Genomic DNA, 21,386 nt, shown 5'->3' on the forward strand with positions numbered 1-21,386 from the left:
CCGGCTGATGTTATCTTCCCCTCACCCAGTTCTCCATCATTCTGTGCTACATCTTATTTTACTTTTATTACTTTTTCTATCGCTTGAGTAACACCTTCCTCGAGGAACATGTGGGCGATGGTTTTGAGAGCTTTGCAAAAAGAAAAGGGAGGGATGATAAAGGCAGGCAAGAACTGAAGGGTGGCAGCTTCTCTGAACTGTAACATGAAAACATTGTGGGGGATTGTGCAACTGTGCCTTACCAACATCCCAAAAGAACAAGAAAAAAAAAGAAAAAAAAAACTAAAATGAAGAAGTGTCAGCACTGGGAATTAACTTTCTATAACAGAAGTGCGCTTTAAATGTGGCTGTGTATTGGAACTTCTGCTTCTCATTTTCGTTTCACATGCGGCTAGGCCAGTGTTTGTGGCTTTGACCCTTTTGAAACAGCAGAGGTAACTCTCTGTCAAATGCACATTTCAATCAGAAAATGAGTTTTACTTTGCTGTATTTTCAAATTTTGAATATTTAGAGACATGACAGGGTGAGACTATGCAGAATTCAATCAGTAAAAAGCAAAATCATCAAGATAAATGTCAGTCTGACTGATTTTTGTAGCAAAAGTGTTTATTTCTGCTTAATTTGTAGGTCTGCTTCTTATTGCAGTATGTTCTTTTTACTTTATTTTAGGCTAAAACCTTCACATTACTCAGATCTTGGTCGTTCAGCCACACACTGTCAGGTTAGTAACTATGTGGCGCTAGCCTACACTACAGGCCTTTCCTTGTAACCCTCCACTTTGCTCTCAGAACACCCCATCACACCCCCTCCTCCTTCTGATGCCATCTTGCTTGGCATTGCCACCTGGCAGCAGGCCTGGCACTGTCATCTGGAGCTGTCTGCCGGCAGACGCAAGGTCACCCAGACGTCCCCTCGGCGCTAGCAGGGGGGTCCACCTTCTGTGTGTGTGTCTGACAGAAAGAGTGTGTGGTGTTTAAGTGGAGCTGTCTGAATGTAGTTCTCTTTAACTGTGTGGTTTTTTTTTTTTTTTTAATTCAAACCAGTTTGTGTCAGTCACCTTGTATGTGCATAATGTGGCTGCGTGCATGAAATTATACACAAGTGTGCATTGGTGTAAATGTGAGTGTGGGTGTGTGTATGTGTGTCCGTGTGTGTGAGAGGCAGGGAGACTCCCTGCTGAGCCCAGATGGCCTGCCTCTCCTTCCTCACCAGCCCGGACTACTTTCACTGGCCAAAGTCACTGCTGAGGACATGAGAGCGGCGCTCTGCACGCTCTGCACAAAGTGACCACAATCGGAAAAAGGAAGCACTATTAAACCAAAACCAGCTGAGCAAAGGTGGGTCCAAATCCAGCCAATAATAAAATTTCCAGCACTGGAATCCTGTTAAAAAACGTTTTCCTTTTTTTTTTTTTTTTTTCTTCTTACGCAGTACTACTTCTTCACCACTAGATGGCTCTCCAACTCCAGTCTATTCCTCCTATTGTATGCTGGCCTGCCTCTAACCATGATTAATGGCCCCATTCAAAGGTAAGGAGCTCGGAGGATAACTTCTTTTACTGTAAACCACAGTGCTGTGGCATGGGGAGTGCTCCCTGCACTCGCTGTACCACAAAGATGAGGTAAATAGCGCTGGGAAGACGGGAAGACGGGAGGCCGAGAGGGACGGAGCAATGGAGGCTGTGTGCATGTGTGTTTTAACAGACGTGAGCCTGTGAGAGGAGGAGAGCCGCTGCACTCTCTGTCAACAAATTCATGTTATTGATATACGTCCTATTACTGAATATTAAACCCTATTTATGGGTCCGACTGTATCCCATACACATAACAGAGCGCTTGTCTGTGTGCCTTGGAGTGTGTGGCATGTGATCAGGCTGAGGTAAAAACCCCGTTGGCCTCTGAGCTCTCTGTGGTCACACCTCTACCAATTACTTTATCAAGTCTGACTGCCTGTGCGTGGGTGTGTGTGTGTGTGTGTATATGTGAGAGTGTGTGTTCACACAGCCCCTGGGGTGCAATGATGGGAGCAGACGCCTGCTCTTTCACTCTCGGCAGGTGAGAACATATTCATCACAGAGGCCTGCCAAGCCTGGCGACACCCTGACTGTTACTGCCAGTCTGCATCACGGCTGCCCTTTGTCTCGCTCTTCCACTGGAGATTTCTCCAACCTAAAAACTAAGACTATCAGCTAAAAGGGTAACAGCGAGTAGTAACAGCTTTGAGTTTGTTACGATCAACACCAAAGATCTGAAAATCTCCCCTTGAAAATGTCAGAAGCTGATGGGATCTGATTGTGTATCATACCATTACTAAGTGCAGTGATCAACCAATGACAGACTGGAATCATGGCCAAACTCATGTGCGTGCATCAATAGCGAAAGCCTTTGCACTGTTAGTAGTGGAAATAAAATGTCAACAAGTGCTTCATATTAAGACTTCCTGCAGGGTCACAATCATGCTAACCCCTCCGGGATTAAACGGCTATGATGAAATCTGTGCTTGGCCCTAAATGCCCTGTGGCAGCGGGGCATTCTGGGTAACACGGTTTTTGGACTTACACTCCTTGGACATCCCGACTTCCAGGCACTTCTGCAGCCGACAGTACTGGCAGCGATTGCGGGTGACTTTGTTGATGATGCAGTTCTTCTCCCGGTGACACGTGTACACCATGTTCTTCTGGATGCTTCTCCGAAAGAAGCCCTGTGTGACAGAAAGACGGAGAGAGGCAGACAGAGAAAGAGGAGTGAGGACAGGTTTGGGAGGAGGCGTGGGTCGGTAAAAGATGAAAAGAGGGAAACCGGCCTGTCTTAGCAAACAGAGCAGCCAATTGCTGAGCAAATACAGTTGTACTGTTTGCTCCTGTGAATCCACCTGTCATACGGGTTATCTGTCAACACCGATGCTTATTTTACAGGTTCTGGTTACCTGTTGCTAAGATCTTGCTCATGTTTACAAGGTCCTTTTTCATCCAACAAGACACTGTAAACAACTTGCAGGTTTGAAAGGTATTAGATTAAAACAAGGCCAAGCAGGATGGCCATATGCAGCTGCAATTAAAAGGCAATGAACTACCCAACAGTTAAGTCCTTAAAGGGTTTAACCCTTGACACAATCTGGACAGAGACTAACGGTCAGCGGAACTGCCAGCGTTTCATTAAACCGTCCACCTGTTTGGTGACACAACACAAAAACGCTCTCCAAAGGGGAATCAGGTCTGGAGGCTTTTGGGGCAAAAGGCACAGGGTAACCGGGCGCCACGTAAGCATGGCCTAGTTTACGCAGCCAGAAATAAGCAAACGATCCAGGCCAAGCGCATAATGTTAGAAAGAGAGCCCATTGGCTGGAAGTGATGCGTAAGAACCGAGAAGGAATCCCTGTTTACCTCGTAGCCCCCTTTTTCAATCCAACGGGATCAAAACAAATGGATTTAAGAAATGTCCGAGTGTACGAGGCGGATGAAACATAATGAGCTCATCTTAGGTCACTGGGCTGAAATGATAGATCCCCGGGAAGACAAACTATGTTTTGATTGCATTAAAAAAAACATGTCTCCCAGATGAAACACACCCCTCAGTGATAATTCAAGTTCTCTACCTCAATCTTTAAGGGTCGCTCAAACAATGTGGCCAAAAATAAGATATCTGTATCGGGTCATAAATTAAATGACGAGAACAGTCTAGAACAAGCTAGCTACGCCTTGATAAAAAAAACGACAACTGGGATTTCTGATATGAAGGAAATAACTCACATGTTTTTAAACTGTTCTCTAGAATTAAGATGTTAATATAAAATTGTGCTTTGTAGCCAAGAGACCCCAATTTGTCAAATATGCCGAAGCTATTGAAGAGCCGAGCATCAACTTAGATTCTTTCATTCAGCCTCAATAAAATCAGTGTTAACCTCTGTGCCCTTACCGCTTAAACATTCCTTGTGTGTCAAAAAGATAAAAAAGAGGTTAATGCAAATCAGCCACAACTGATTGAGCACGGCTTGGGACAAATGTAATACAGGTCAATGTCAGTATTGATGTGACGCAGTGGGACATGGGCTATGTGTTGTTGTGTAGGAGAGTAGGTGGGGTCAGCTGCAGCTAGAGGGAGGTGGGGTGGAGTATGCTGTGCTGTGCTGTGCTGTGCTGTGCTGTGCTGTGCTGTGCTGTGCTGTGCTGTGGCGGGGTTGCTGCCAGGGAGCCCCATCCCATGCCTGAGGATTAGCTCTGCTAGCCGACAGATGGCCGGTGGACCTAAGCCCGCAATTTGTCCTTCCCCAGATCACCGGCCCTCTCCTCGTGTCCCCCCGTCGGCCGCCGCCGCAGAGCGGAAGTTCTGATGAACTACGAAGAGGAAGTGTGTGTACACTCTGTCATGCAGCTGTTTGAGCAAGGTGCAACCGGCGAGCGTGATGGAGCTGATTACACGTGAAGAGGAAGTGTTTCGGGCGTCAGAGGGTCACCTCGTCTAACCTTTATTCTGACTGCGCGCCGCTCTCCGCCTCGCTGTCAGATAAAAAAATACATTATTGATGTTGGGAAGCAGCGGATCCCTGCAGACTGCCATCTCCTGTACGAATGAGTGCAGAGAACTTTGTGGCTTGATGTTAATTCCAGCCGCTGATGCTGAGGGATAAAGTCTCTGTGTGTGAATGTATCATGTCCTCTTTGATCCGACGGTGCCCTGACCCTGACCCTAGTGTCACCGGGGGATTTGGCCCCCTCCCTCCTGACACCACGAGGCTCAGGTGCCCTCTAACATCACCTCCTGATTGGCTGCTGCGTCTGGCTCGTGGGCCGGTTGATTGTTCCTAGCCCACCACCACCACCCCCACCCCTCCTCCTCCTCCTCTCCTCCTCCTCTCCATCCCACCCTTCTTTTAGGAGTCATTGCTTCCTGCGGCCCTTAAGCCTCTTTTTGTATCACCGCTTAATCCACCCGGCGACAAGAGCCCTCAGCGGGCCTGTCAGCCACCCTGCAGTGTTCAGAGAAGATGAGAGCCGCAAGAAGAGGGAGAGGGAGGGAGGGATGGAAAACAAAAAGAGAGGAGCGAACAGTTACAGCAACATACGTGACCGCATGCGCCATGTGCTCCTCAATCCACAGCCTCATGCATTTATGAGTGCGTGTGAATTCTGCTTTGCTTATGTGCGAGTAAATGCTTTTATTAAGAGGGAAATAGAGGAGGGGGTCGGGGTTATAGAGTTCACAGGGAAGCTCAGGAATCCTCTCTTACGTGACTTTCACACTGTGCCCAGATTAAGAGTGCGTTCCCAGCCTCCCACTGTGTCGGTGCATGTGTGTATATGAGTGTGTGTGTGTGTGCCTGTGCCCCTGCCACTATTACTAAGCAGCTATTGCTTCAGCCCACGCATTGGTAAAGACGGATGCTTTGTGAGAGGGCAATCTGGAAAACGCTGCAAATAGGGGGGACATTCACGCGAGAAGTGGCAGTTAGGGGAGATTTCAGAAATATGGTCTCTCTCTAACTCGCATCGTGGCGGACACCAGTAGGAGAGGTTGCCTGCCGCGTGCTGTCATGCCTCGGAGATAAAAAACATAAACATGAGGGGGTGGGCATGCAAATTTAATGTTTAGGGGGTAATATCTGCGGGGTGGGAGGGGGAGAAGTGCGATGGCGCTGAGTGTGTGCGGGCGGCAGAACTAAAAACAACAAACGAACGAGCTGTCTCCAAGTAGCACAGCTCAACTTCCCCGCTCCTGTTTCCTCTGTTCGCTGCAGCCCCCAGGAAATGCCTTTGTAGTTTGGCATGCTGCAGCAAAGCAGACGCTGCTAACCCCCGACTTACCCCAGTCTCAGATGAGGCAACCATATACATTCACATGCCTGTAGTGTTGAATTATTGAGCGTGCTATGCCAAGTCATCTCCTCTGAAGTCAGAGATACGGAGAAGGCATCCTGAATTTTTCAAATTAGCACTGCGGCTGTTGAGCGGGCGGACAGACGGCTCATGGACGGACCGGTAGCAGCTAGATTCTTAGTTTCAGGCAACATTTCTAACGACTGATCCTAATGAACTCTTCGCTAAGCAGCAGAACAGAGTCCAGTACCGCTTATTGGGTGATTAAGATAAAGGTGATTAAGATAAAGATGAACAACCATGGTTCATCGTTCACCTGATACACTTATCACTTGCTGTAGACACAAATACCATGGACAGTGTTGAGGTATTCACTTACATAACTATATTGTATTGTATTGTCCCAAAAAGTTTCCTACTGCTACTTAATGCAACAACCTCCACCTGAACTTAAAAGCTTCTCCCACTGTAGTTAATCAGTGCATATCATTATTCTTTTGGTATGTTACTGAAGTGAATGTTTATCACTGTGCTGCTGCATGTACTTTATGCATGTGGCTTCTCATCGCTAAAAATAATCAAACTCAGCCATAATATATCTGGGGAGCTAATTACATTCTGCCGAGGAGGCATGCAGAGCTTCCTGTTGGGGCTTTGGAGAAACGTTTAATGAAATTAATGCCAAAGGCTGATAGAGCAGGAGGGTTTTTTTTATGATCATACCTGAGATGTAGCCATTTCATATTTCAGGATGTAGTTAAGAGTGTTAACAACTGATGCTAGTATTTGTGTATTAACTTAGTGTTTGTCATTGTTGTGAGGTAATTTGCCCTGCGTGTTGTCTGCCGGCTGATAGATTGAAACATCAGTGATCTCCCAAATGTATCAAGGCCTCAGAATGCTAATTACAGTGTCAAATCCGGCACCATTTCTGTGCTCGTCTATTGTCTGCCTTTCCTTTTTTGCGTTTCAAATGTCACACTGTTGTGTGTATGACACGCTGTAAATATGTCTTTTGTCTGGGGAAGATCTTTGGGATCAAAACAAATCAGAGTTTACAGTCAGCTCCTGACTTGAGAGTTGAAGTTTTTCAGGAATGATTGCTGACAAACTGAACCACATTTCTACACGTTAACATGTTTAACCCACAATCTTATGAAACTATTTAATGGATAATATATTTTTCTTACATATTTTCTTTTTAATTTCAGCTGCATCAAATGCTATTGCTTAATCCATCGTCCCTCAGTTCAGTGCCAGTTTGCTATAATGTACAACCTCTGCACATGGGCTGGTATAACCACAGAACAGACTGATATACCTCTATACACAACACACAAGATCACACCCACACACAAATTCTCATCAGGGGCTGTGATACAGCCTCATTATGTTCTTTACTACTCTGTTTATTTAGATGGGGAGCAACGTTAAATAGACACAATAAAAGCAGATTAGGGTTTGAAATGGCTGCAGAGTTACTGCACATCTTCAGAGATTAAGGTCACTGCTTTTGAATATAAGACACATGAAGCAGCTAGTTTGGTAGCTGTGCACTGAACCAAATAGCGAACACACACACACACACACACACACACACACACACACACACACACACACACACACACACACACACACACACACACACACACACACACACACACACACACACACACACACACACACACACACACACACACACACACACACACACACACACACACACACACACACACACACAGCAGATTATATTGATGATTTAAGTGTGAGATTATGCACCAATGACACAGGCTCGTGAGACGAAATATATAAAATTGCATAAAAACTGCGACTTGTACCAAGAGCTGAGCGTTGAGCAAAAGGTGGAGGACAAATGCAAACTTGTAAAATGTGCCATGGCCAAATGTCCTACCTACGCTGAACTGTTTCAAAACACCCAGTTGGTACATGCGTGCAAAAACTGGTTTCAAAAGACTGACCGATTATGGAAGTGGACGACAATTTCCTAAACAATTTGGTGCATCACACAAACACGCACACCACAGAATATTATCTTGGCGAGGAAAACCACACACCATCTTCCTTTTTCTCTGTCACTTCTCACTCATGATTGAACTCTCTTTCTGACACACACACACACACACACCTGAACAAAGGCACCTTCACCAGACTTTAAATCAGAAACAAATATATTTTACATTTGCCGTATTAAACATCCACATGCAGGAGGCAGCAGCTGCACCGTCAGCAGCAGTGTGGCTGCTCTATAAAACAGCACAGGGGTCAGCTTTTATTTACTTTGTTAACTTTTTATAAGTCACATTTGGGGAGCAGGTTAAGTTTCATAAGGCACTCGGAGGGTTTGTGTTAAAGGGCGATGCCTTTGGAAGTGTATGTGTGTATGTATGTTTGTATGTATGTGTGTGTGTGTGCTAGAGTCCCGGCTTTGCTGTAATCTCCTCCCTTTGTGCATTCTTTACTCATTTCTCCTCCTCCTCCCCCCTTTGCTCTGGTGCGCTGACCGTCTTTCTTTTGGTGTCAATGAGTTCAACTGTGGCCCCTGTACCCCATCCACCTAATCTGCCGGCCCTCCAACCATTTACCCTCTTCTTTCTTTCTCTCTCTGGCTGTTCATGCATCCCGGAGCACAGTCTGCTCTCTCTCTCTTTCTCTCTTTCTCTCTTGCTATCTCTCCCGCCGCAGTCCCTCTCATCTTTGTATGGTTTCGTCTGCATTTCTACATTCCCCCTGGGTTCGTGCCCTCCCCTCACTCTTTCATACTGTTGCCTCCTGCCTTCTTCTTCATTGTGGCTTTTTCTCTCTGCCCCTCTCCCTCTCTCCCTCCCCCTCTTCCCTAGACACCGCTCCTATTGCTGCACATATGGAAACACAGACCACAGAATTGGCTCTGCAGTCAATAAGTCAGAGGGTCTCGCAGGCACCTGTCACCCTCAGCAACACCCTGCCCGTCTTCATCCTGACCACTCCCCTGCCTGCTGGAGCTGCTGTCAGGAGAAAAAAAAAACCTCACGACGGACGGAGGATTTACATACTCCTGTTCTATTAAGTCTCCTTAACTGTGGAAATCCTATTTGCTTAATTCAAGAATGCACGATCGCCAAGCACAGAGAAAAAAAAGTGGTTTCTGAAATGTGGCCATGGTGGAAGCTGGAGATATAAGTCTGTCTGTGCCTGGTGGTAACATTACATTACATTACAGTCCACAGATCCCTACTCCTCCTCATCCCTATCCTCTACTCAGCTTACACAACTCCAGAGTCTTGTGAGAAGAGAGATAAAGACGTGCTCACTCCAACAGGAATACATGTATGCATGCACACGGCAACTATCGCCTGATAACGTAGGGGGAGGACGGGGGTTATGGGGGCCTCCTCCTCCTCCTCCTCCTCCTCCTCAGCACCTGTGTAATACATGGCTGTATTGATAACAGACATGCAGCCACGTCAGCATATAGATACGTGCAGCAACAACAATACCTGCTCGTCTGGAGGAGTTGCACAAACTGGACGAGATGAGACGGATCCATCATATACATTATCTTTTCCTTTACAATATCTCTAGGCGTGAGTGTTGAAAGAGGCCTTTACAGCTTGTTCAGGTCATACTGATAATTACACAACTCAACAAAGCAGCCAGTGATGTGATTTTTTTGGCCTGTTTTTTTATATTTTTTGTAGTACATTTAATTTCAGCATTAAAACTGAAACAACAAATGAAAGGTTCCAGATGGCGCGCCTCAGCTCTGGCTGTGAAAACGTGTATGTTCTTATTTTCCTAGTGCAAAAAACCAAACGATGGTAACAAAGATTGACGAACATCTTGCTCGTATTGGCAGGTTGGGAGGAAGTCTCACCTTGCAGCCCTCGCAGGCGCTGACACCATAGTGGTACCCTGAGGACTTGTCCTGGCACACGAAGCAGGGTTTGTAGACGCGGGGCGGCGGGGGAGGCGAGGGCGGGCTTGGCACTATCTCCTCTGAGCTGGTACTCTGGGTTTCTATCGCTGCGGAGAAGGAAAAAAAAAAAAAAAAAAGAGCAACAAGAAGCGTTAGCCGACACATGTCTGTCTGTCAGATGGAGCTGGGCTGAGCGTTAATCGATAGCAGAGGGATAAACAACACAACCATATGTGTGCGATGACACACAGACACACACAGGTGATGACATCTAATACAAATCACCACAAGGGGAACTAACTCACTTTCTAAAAATGTGTTTGGGAAAGAAAAAAAAAAAAAAAAAAAAAAAGCTGCAAGTGTAAGGACAACTTTCTTGATCAGGCGTTTTCAGATCCGCCGCAGGAAAGACTCGGTGAAATGTCTTCAAAGAACAAACATTCTCTAATACACATGCACCTAGAGATCATCAAAGCACCAATGAAAGCAGCCTCTGTTGGATTCCCACTTACTGCCGAATTTTTGTCTGTGTGTGTGTGGTACAGCACGGAGTTGCTTTGCAGGCACAGTTCAAAGGCAGGTTTTCTCCTCTGATACAAGGCCCGGAGTAGCGTTTTTTTATTTATTTCATTTTTAAATTGTGCAGTCTTCATAAGAACCAGCGCTGTGAAATATTAAAAGACAAATAATCACATCATCTTCATGGGCAGCTGAGAGCAACAGACAGAGAGCTCAACGCTTCTCTCTCTGCTTCTGACCGAGAAAGACACACGTCTCTGGAACTTGTTTACCCCTCGAACCAAACGCACACCCTTACATCATTCTTAATCAATATCAGGCTGATAAACAGAGAGGCTGAACACACACACACACACACACACACACACACACTCACTCAGCAGCCCGGGCGCAGTGCGAGCTAATATGACAAACTGTGAGCTCTTTTTTGTAGACTCCTCATGTTTTTGTGCGCTTGTACATGTTACACAAAGTGGCCGGGGATTGCGGGGCGGTAACCTGCTGCTGCCTGCATGTAATATGTATTGGACTTTGACCTCAATATCCTGCGTGTTACAAAACAAGGCTCTTTAATCAAATATAAAAACACACATTCACAGTGCAGACCTGCACCCTGTGGCCTGTAGCTAACCGTGTATAATCCCTGTCTGCAACTGCTGCCTTTATGAGCTTATGCATAAGCAGCGTATAGTGCCTTTATGCGGATATCAACAACTCCTTTTCAGTTGCGATTAATTGCATGAACACAAAAGTGATTGTGACGTGCGTCTGCCTGGTTCAAGTCCATATTAACACAGCTCCACTGTTGTGTTGCCTGTGTGCATCTTCCCAGCCCCGTTGCTCCACCCAGCATCAGCAGCTCAACAGAGGAGGGATTGGGGAGGTTGACAAGCGGCTCAGGAGCTGGTGTGTAAATAAGCCATCTATATTTAACAGAGCAGGCTGGTTGAAGGGCCGTACTACAGCCGAAGACGCTCCACGTGACGCCGCCGCCGCAGACAAACACCCTGCTCGCATCACATCCCGACGCAACCCGTACAGGTCTAAATGCACAGCACAGCACGCTGGGCAACGTTTCCTCTATCTCTCTCTCTCACACACACATACACACATACGCTCGCGCTTTCCGCTCCAATTATAGTGTCTGTGTGCGGGTCTCAGCTTGCCAATCTCAGTGCGCATGCAGCAGATGGCACAGGGGAAGATTACATTCAGAACAACCAAAATAAACCAACCTGATGCCCAGATATGTTCAAGGCTTCCTGGAAAAAAAAAAAAATAACAGACACGACGAGCACCTTACACCAAAAATCTGGCCACTCTGAAGCCTGCATGCGCGCCGTCTCCACTGTCAGGAGAGTACACACACTACATCCAGGCGGGGGGTTTCAGATGGCAGGGACAGTTAAGCTAAACAGCAATAAAGCTCGCGTTGCAACACCCAGCACTGACACCCAATCAGGCCCGGGATATTAAGACATTACATTTATGAGGCCAGATGTCATGTGTCACTTTCACACCAGCAACAACCTTTTCAGTTCTGGGTGTAAATGAGCTGATATGGGAGTGAGAGGGTGATTAAGGGTTGAGAAAGAATTTGTTTGAATATTTTTGAAAGAAAAACATGACAGGCAATTTATAACAAAAGGTGCTGCAGCCGGGAGTGAAGCACTCTTATTATGTATTACCAAAGGGCTTTTTTGTTTATTGCCCAGATTTGTGAAGGCATAGGCTAGTTAAGTGAAGATGTGTATTATAGTATAAACAGGGGAAAAGGGGAGAAAGAGAAAATCTTCAGATGATGGAGGGAGGAAATGAAGGTTTTTTTTTTTAGATTCATTTCTATTGCACACACACAAACACATCTGTCAGGATTTCACTTAAAGCCAAGAAAACAATTACAAACTTTATTAATTTCAGGCCAGTTAATAAAAAAAAGGAGTGATTCATTTTGAGAGAACGTGTGCACATGATGTGTTAGTGATGGGGGTGACGTCACGTCGTACGGAGTGTGAGAGTGTGAGAGTCCGTCCTTTGTCTCTTCTCGCTCGCTGCCATTTTATTGGTGTCATCACGGGTCGTCCTTGCTCATGCCACTGGGCCACGCCATCGCCACACTCATGTCAAACAAATTAAAGTTAAATAGAGCAGCCCTTACATAACATGGCATATTTTCTCATTAGGCAAAAAAACAAAAAAAAACACACCATTCACAGTTTTCAGCGCTGCGCTGCCTCTCTTGATGCGGACTGATTACAGCCCTGCATTATTAGTGTGACCACAGAGCTATTCATCCACATTAAGGCTGCCTTCATTAGAAACGCACAGACAAACAGATGTGCCACCCACACACACACACAAACCTAAAAACTGCATCCATTCTGACATTTACACGGGCTAAGGGCTTTCCTTGAGCCATTAAAAAAGCCTAATCGGTCGAACACACACGGACACACACACATAAACACACACATAGAATGCACAGTCTTAATGAGAGCACCCATGGAAATCTGGGACACAAGGACAAGAGTCTGTGAGGGGGCTGGCGACTGTAATTAAATACAATGGCTGGCTTCTGGAGCCCTGTCAAGCCGAGGCATGGAGCAAAACAATGGCAGGCCTGTGGACAGAGAGGCAGCGAGGAGAGGACGGAGCTACTTAGCCCTTCAGCAGCCCTCACCCAGGCATTATTCAACACCAGCCTGCATCCAAACTCTGATCAACACCAACCGGGACACACACACACACACACAAGCCTGCCTATTGTGTGATCCACGAAAATCATAAACGCGCAAACACTGGAAGATCTGACTCACACTGGCCTGGAGATATTCCTTGCAACATGTTCACACTGGAAATTTGTATATCTGGCAACGCTTTTCCGGGGCCGGAGACCCTTCAGTGCCTGCAAAATCCCCACGGTAACTAATACACCGAGTACAGGCTAGAATATCATTCCTTTAGCCAAGTGAGAGCGAGCATGAATAGACAATAACGCCCAGCTTTGCTCGGGGATACGAGGCACAGGAACCCGCAACCCCTGAAAATAATGTTTAAATGAAAAGCAGCGCCGAGTCGCTGATAAGGAATCTATTGTGCTTCGGCGGCGAGGTGAAACTCAAACCACATGAACCATATGGTCATGGCAATTGTTGTGATCCAGACACAAGGCTGGATTCACGTCTGCGGCCTGGTATGTTGTCAGACCAGATCCCAGAGGTGGGAATAAACAGCACAGGCCGTCAGGTGGAACCGGCGAAAACAAACCTGACACTGTGCCGCGCTGAAACAGTAGAAGTCCCTTTAAAAAAAGGAGGTTGTGCCTGTGTAGTGTGTGACCGCACACTACGGCGGAAAACAAGCAGTTTACAGTGTTAAAAGTTGTTATGCTATTCTTTTTTTTATTAATGAGCCTAAATAGTGTGCGAGTTGGTGCATTAACATCAGATTCATCTCCTGAAACCAATTCTAAATGACCAGTGTGTCAAAGCCTCTTGATGTAATTTCACCTTTGATATTCACATTTACAGACAAGCATTATAAACACGGCGTGTGTGTGTGTGTGTGTGTGCGCCCCGAGCCAACTTAATAGCTTAATGTAGCATGGTGTGGTGTTCTCAAACTCAGAGCCAAAGCATCGGTGATTTAATTAAGTTCAAGTGTGAGTGGTCTGTAATGCCGCTCTTCAGATTCACTTTGCATACATCATGAGCCACAAGTGCACTTAGAGCCAGGCTGCGCCCTCACAGCCACATCCTCCATATGCAATTACTGCATGAGTAGACTTAAATGGACAAATATCCACAAGTCCGAAATGAAATCTATTGCGATGATGAACTGGCCTGAGCTGTAACACTGACATGAGATCGCCTGGCTAACATCAGCACTTCAAAAAGGTATCGCAGCCCAAAGACCGCAGACCAAAACGCACACACACACACATACACACACACACATATATATATATATATATATACACACACCACAAGTCCGCCGGCTATTATCAAGCCTCCAGACCTCGGGCTGCCTCGGCCCAGTGCTGCACAGTAGTTCCTGAGGTTCAGCTCTAGGTTAGTCCTCAGAGATTTGATTACCTTCATCCCCACTGGTTACTGGGCCCAGCTGTGAAGCATATTAATGAGATTTCACCATCATTAGAGGGAAGCTAACTACATTAGCAGGCTGGCTGCTTGGCTGGTTTGTGGTAAAGAGAGAGCTGAGGAAAATGAAGGCAGAGGGGATGAGGGAGGGCTTTGACAGTGTCCCCCCCTCCACCCCAACCTCACTTTGTTGAATCCTCCTCAATCACAGGCCATTGTGTCCCCATGGCTTCTATTAGGTTATTTGAACCCGCTCACATACATGCACATACGCACACGCACATGCCGGCCATGTGTAAGATACATGGCTGAACATATAAGAGGCCCATTTGTCTTTCGGCGCGGTGAATGTGCGGGAGAAGAGACACCAGACAGACCACCGTGCCACAGGCTGCTGCATTAAGGCTCCGCTTTGAAGTCTTCTTAAAATAATGAAGTGGGATGGTTGATGGAACAGCCCCAGGGACGGAGACCGCCTCGCAAAAAAAAAAAAAAAAAATCCTCTTGAGTTGGAGGCCAATGTATCATGCACATCCATAAAAATGACCGCCAGCAACTCAGGAGCTTTTATGTGCCGTAAAGGAGACCAACATGTGAGCAGAGAGGGGCATCACTCATGCAAATAGTTTGACTTTAGCTAAATATTCAGGTTTTACTTCAGGTTTCCATGGCAGGAGTGTGGGTAAAAAGTAAGGAAAACGACACACACGCACGCCCACCCACACACACACACACACACACACACAGGATTGCTTTGTCAGCACTCTTCAATTACTGAAGGGGGAAATGGGACTATTTCCTTGCTTACAGGGAAATCCTGCCATTCTCTAACAAAGCGTCATAACAGCTCGCCGCTGAAAATGGATGGGGCTCCGTTTCGCCGGCCTCACGCTGATTACCGACAGAAAAGGGGCGCACATGCCATCTGAGTACGAGCCGGGCGAGGGCGGGGCGTGCGCAATCACACGCTCGCAGGCACGTACGGACTGACAGCTATAAGGGGAGCAACAGTGGGGTGTGTTTGTGTTCAAACACAGAGTGTGAACAGTTATTGGATGGGAGAGGGGGAGGAATCTGGCGGCAGGGCAGACAGCCTTAAGTGAAAACACACACACACACACACAGAGCAGCAGCACACACAAGGGAAGGAGAGCCAGTGGAGGTTAACACAGGGCAGGAGACCAGACAGCGTGCCTCACGCCTCCTATATTCACTGTAACCAAATCCAGCCCTTTACCCCCCCACCCCCCCACCTCCTGCCACTTTCCACCTTCATTCCTACCTGTCCTGTCCCCGTTCCCCACCCTGACAGTTTTCCCTCCTCACTCTCTCTCCTGCTCCTATCCTGTGTGTGGTGGCAGATCACAGGAAGTCCTGTTTCACTTCTCGTATCCTTCCATCCATCCTTGCCAAAGGTGATTTCCATCATTAGAAATAAAAAGGGCAGCGGGTTTGAGACTGAGAGCAAAGAACAGAATGTACACCGAGCTGAAACCACACATCCAAACCATCAACAATATAAACTATCGTCTTACTCAATTGAAGAAATGAAGCTGCCGATATTCATCTTGTTTCCATGACACTATTATCAGCGATCGCTACAGACAGTTCCTCTCGTATAGACTTTCTTTATATAATCAGACACACTTTTAAAAGTATCAAGATGCTCATCATGTCGGCTACAACATTTCAGCCTTTAAAGTCTAGAGGAGGATATAAAACAGGAAATGTCAACACATGTTTCACCTGCAGAGGCAAACAAATCACAACGTATCACTGGTGAGGATTTTAGAAGAAAAAGACGAAACTATTTAGTGCTGACGTTTGTTATCACTGCTTCCAGTTATAGCATACATGATATGGAAGAGTACAGTGGTGTGTGTATGTGTGTGTGTGTGTGTGTGTGTGTGTGTGTGTGTGTGTGTGTGTGTGTGTGTGTGTGTGCCTCAGTGAGGTTGAGTTAGGAGGATTACTGAGGATCCCCCTGCCTGGTTGTGCTCCACCTAAGCTGCTGCATGTCGATGTTGCAGTCTGCGTCTCCCCTCTCGATGTAGAGAGAGGGTGGGAGAGGGGGGAGGGAGGGATGCCAGGAGATAAAGAGTACTATCACTAATGAGATTCCAAGCAAAAAGGGAGCATACTTGCAGTGTTGCACAGTAACGCCGCTTCAGAAAACAGAAATCAATGTCTGAAGGACAGAATCATAACACGTCTTTTAACACTGTATATCTGACACTGTGATGTAAAGGAGTCAAACTGAGCCCTGAATCTGATTCTAATATAATTTTCTGTGGTGAATGACGCATCACCTCTTCTTAAGAACGAATGTTCTGGTCAACATTTCACAGAAATGACAGCATTCATGTTTTGCAACCCATGCAGAGAGTGAGAATTTTTGCAGAGAGAGCAGAAACGGCGGTGACGGCTCGCCTATGAGTTCTTTGAGGCCTGCCCTGTATGTTTTGAAGGCTACCGTCGTCTCAGAAACAGAAATTTGATGGATGACGCTCAAAATTGCGGCCAAATAACTCCCCTGTGTGGAGTGTTAGGGTAAGAAAAACACACACATGCGTGAGTGATAGATGAGGGTCCGAGCAGAGGCCGAAGGGCAAGGCGGTGCGGAGTAAGGAGTCTTTCTTGCCTGTTATGACGATCCCTCCTCTAAACCAGGAAACGGTGGTGTTTGTCTTGGGCGAGAGGTGGGGAAAACACCGGGTTGTGTTTTAGCAGGAGTAATTTATAGCATCTTAACATCTGGGTGAGCTTGTGGCGTCTTCATTGTAGTTGTTTGTGTGGTTATGTGTGATATATGTCAGTCAATGAATGCATGGTATTTTGCATGCTGTCTGACGGCTTGTGAAAACACAACCAACACAATTCCAAATGCTCATGCAAATGCGTGCATCTGCCTCTTCGTAGGCTATATGTGAGTCTATATTGTGCGATATGTACTGCATGTATGCGCGTGATGGCCTGTGCGTGTGAACATCAGCATGTTCTGGTCTGGGCCAGGCCTGGTTTTTATCAGCCCAGCAGCCCCCACCACGTTCCCAAGCCCTTCTCTAGGGGCCCAAGATAACTTCCCTCTCTATGCTGCCAGGCCTCTGAAATAACAACACACCAGGTTTTCCTATCACTGCAGCCCCGGCAAATGGAGACGGAACTGAGAACATGTGTGGACAAACTAGAGTGCAGAGGGGGAGAGTGGGAGGAGGGGCGGCAAATAATCAAGCAGATGGCAAAGGTGAGGTCTGCAGGGGCCTAGGCTTTGAGCTGCAGCTCCATGCTAAGCACACTAGCTCTGTGCTGCCAAATGCTAGCCTTCAGCGCAGTTAAGTAAAACCACAAATACATTTCTTAAATCCGATGAGCGCACCGCTGTTGACAGATCCGATTGTGGAGAAGAAGAAAATAAACCAAAAAGCATCTGAAGACAGTTTTATTGCGGGAAAGAACCACGAGTTCCCTGCATGGCAACAACGCTCCCTTGCAACCCCCGTGCAACACGGTGTAACTCTACCCAGCAGCTGTCCGTGCCTGCTGACTGACAGTGGAACTATGCGAGTTGGCACTTGCTCCGGGGCGATCGGAGATATTTGGCATGAGCTGATAGTGTGGGACTTGGTGGTGGGCACAAGGGGGCAAAAAGGAGGCGGCCCATGTTGGGCCAGAGGATGCCAGGATGCGAGCGTGCTTCAGCAGGCTGTAACACATGTTGTATTAAGGGGTGGGAATATGAACACTGCAGAACGTGATATGCACTGTAAGGATTGTGAACTTGCAGTTGGTGCATGTTAGATCTATTAAGATGGTCCGACAGGAAAGTCCATTATTAGGAAGCCTTTTTCCCACACAATGCATATAGACGGTGTGTTTGTTCACACTGGATCCACCATTAAATGTGAATATTGGTTTACAAGCTGATCCCATGCACATAGCAGCTTGTGCACCGAGAACTGAGTGACGTGACTGACCCACATTAAGAGACGAGAGGGAGGGCGCGAGAGAGAGAGAGAGAGAGAGAGAGAGAGAGAGAGCGGAGCAGGAAGAGACAAGCTGCGAGAGGAACAGGGCCTGATAAAGAGAGAGGGGAGGAGAGAGCATCTGAGGAGAAAAAGGAGCCGAGCTGAGCTGAGCTGAGCGACAGGACTGGGGGAGGACTGTGGCAGGCTAGACAAACAATTTCAAAAAGCAGGAGGCCCCCGAAATAAAAGCCGCCGCTCCCTCCGAGACATCGGCGTTGTCAGAGGGGAGCCAGGGAGAAAGTGTAACCCTCTCGGGGTGAATTAATACACACTTCCTGGAGTGACTTACAGCTGTGAAACCTTATGACACATAATTCAAGATCAAGGTCGGCGGATGAAGTTATTGGATCATAACACCAACACACACCCCGGGTAAAACCACAGCCTCTTACAAACTGGTCTTTAATGTTACCACTCTGACTGTGAAAATGGCGTCATGAAACATTAAGCCTCTCTTTTACAGAGTGCCTGCATTGGTTAATTATAGAATTGAGTGTGAGTGGATGACTGCGTGCGTGCTTTTCTCCCTCCTGCGATAACAAACTGCACTCATGCATACACAGAGCCAGGAGGGTGCCAAAGCAATACTAAACCTGGGCCTACCTCATCTACAAGCGCACTGTGTGGTCTAACAAAAGCCTTGAAGGTTAACAATTTAGTCATCTGGCTGATGCTCTTTCCCCGGAGCCACTTAGGAGTGAGTGCAACAGGCAAATAAGGTTCAATTCCCTCATTTCCCATAAAAATCCAAGGTCAACGACATTACAAGCAGCCAGTAACAAGGAGCGCAGGGGTCAGAGACCTGAAAATATTCCTGCGACCTTGGAGTAATCAAGCGCTGGACAAGACACGAAAGTGGTGCGAAAGCAGAGGACATCTTTACAAAACAGCGTAGTTTAGTACAGATGATCTATATTAGTGTAATCATGAACACATTTCCACCATTCAGTGTTTATATTTACAATCACAGGTGAAGAAATACAGAACACTGCTCTAAACACACCGCCATCCTCATCCGCCGGCTGCTGAAATGACACTCATACACATTAACCAGGCCCTCTTCATCTTTAATGGGCTGAGTGCCACACACAGTGCCTCACTGTTTGAAAGCCAAAAGGCTTTTGCGAATGCTCATGCTGAAGTGTTTGCTCGAGTGTTTGCTCTTTTCTCACTCTAACAGAGAGGTTATCTGCCCATTGATACTCGCTAATCCGATGTGACTGGCAGCATTCAAGACCTTCCGAATATTCAACAGCGGAGGAAGCGGGTCATAAATATGGAGGGAGCAAAGGGCTATTTGCATTAGAGGGCTGAAATGGACTCGGAGAAGTCAGGAGGAGGTGGGGAAGAGAAAAGAAGGAACAAGGGATCAAGAAGAAAAGGGGGGGGGGGAAAGAGAAGAGGCTCATGAGGATCTGGGGAAGAGAGGAGAGGATCACCGGGGACTGGCTTTGTCATGTTAAACCGCCTCTCTCGACCCATGTTCTCTCCCCTCCTCTCTCCCCTCTCCGTGGGTAACACAATAGTCAATCACAGGGGAATAGATTACGAGGGTTTGATCTCCTCAACTTCAGAGCAGGAGCATGACAGTGGAAGTGGGGGAGAGGTCGCGGCTGGAGCGTGTGTGCGTGACTCCGCTATGTGTTCAACGATGCTAAATAATGTGCCTTCTTCTCACCAGGCCCTTTCTCTCCAAAAAAAAAAAGAGCCCCCGTTCGGGTTTGTCACTTCATGTGCTCGTCAAAACTGAGTTAGAGCTAATAGTTAAAACGCGCTTGTAATTTACCTTTTCGCCTTCAAGCCTCAGCAGGTCGAGGCGCATTCCTCCACTGTACCTGAGAGCCATAATGACTGTCACCTCCATAAATTTTAGCCGTTTATCTTCCGAGCGAAAATGTCAGCTTTTTGGTGAGGTTAAAGCATATCATTGTGGATGTAAGTGGAGGTATTTGCGAGGGTGTGGACCAGGAGATCCAGCGAGCGGGGCGGTTATCCTGTCACTAGTCTGTTTAAGAGCTCAGTGATGGCAGGGCTCGGGGGGGTTACTAGGTCAGCACAGAGGTTAAAATGGCCTAAAGACCCCTAGGAGACAGCTGACATATTTAGAATAGACAGACGCAGAGGAAAACAAGCGGGCTGCACATTGATGAGACAGAGACTGAGAAAACAACCGACGTGGCCGCTCATCATCGCTCATAGTCATACACACGTGGACGTTCATTCGTTCTTCTGATTCGTGGGCTCAAACTGCCACCGACCACCTTGACGGCGCTCCACACGTCCTCCCGATTCTTCGCGTCGGAGGTGGTTGAATACCACCGAGGGATGACAGCGGCGGTGGCTTTAAGCACCTTAGCCTCGACACCGCGAGAGCCAGACACTGCTCTCCTTCCTCAAAGCCCCCTAATGATGACTGATGACACACATTTGATTCAGCCGTCTGATGTGCAGTGTCAGGGGGCTCCTTAGTAGAAGATTTGGGCAGAGCGAGGGGAGAGCGGGTGGGCGGGGAGAGGCAGAATCATTTGTCTTTAGTGTCAGTGTTAATGCAAAAAAAAAAAAAAAGTGAGGTGGTTGTCGATAGCTTTGCTCTGTGCTTAGGAGAAATGGCTGATGGGAGCAGGCAAAGTCATCAAGGGAACGCAGTGGGATGTTACCAGAATTTAATGAAGGACATGTTTAGCTTCCTCGGGTATGATCTGTGCTTTTCCCTTCCCTCCGTCTTTTGAGTGTGTGTGTGTGTTAGTGTGTGTGTGTGTGTTGTCTATGCCTCCACAGACACTAATTTCCTGCATGGATCCCTGACCTTTCAATGTAGCCTGAGGGGAGCCATTTGATCATGACACACACACACACACACACACATGCATGCACACACACAAACACACACTCAGAAGCACACCATTTCCTGTGACATGGCTGCCCACCAGTCAGTCGACTGATTTTAGTGAGACAATGTTGATCGTCCCCTTCGGTGTCATTTAAAAAAAGAAAGATAAAAGAAGCTATCTCTG

At 47.0% G+C, this 21,386-nt stretch overlaps 1 protein-coding gene across 4 annotated transcripts in view; it reads right to left on the reverse strand.

Moving 5' to 3' along the window:
* raraa (retinoic acid receptor, alpha a) overlaps nt 1-21,386 on the reverse strand; it is a 153,166-nt gene that overhangs the window by 6,340 nt on the left and 125,440 nt on the right. For all 4 annotated transcript variants that reach the window (XM_083994271.1, XM_083994272.1, XM_083994270.1 and 1 more), the window contains 2 exons: nt 9,687-9,835; nt 2,559-2,700 (listed from right to left, as the gene is read on the reverse strand). In XM_083994271.1, coding sequence (XP_083850397.1) covers nt 2,559-2,700; nt 9,687-9,835 — 291 coding nt within the window. The remainder of the gene's footprint in view (nt 1-2,558; nt 2,701-9,686; nt 9,836-21,386) is intronic.

This window comes from Trachurus trachurus (genome assembly GCF_905171665.1).
Source record: "Trachurus trachurus genome assembly, chromosome: 19".
NCBI classification, from domain to species: Eukaryota; Metazoa; Chordata; class Actinopteri; order Carangiformes; family Carangidae; genus Trachurus; species Trachurus trachurus.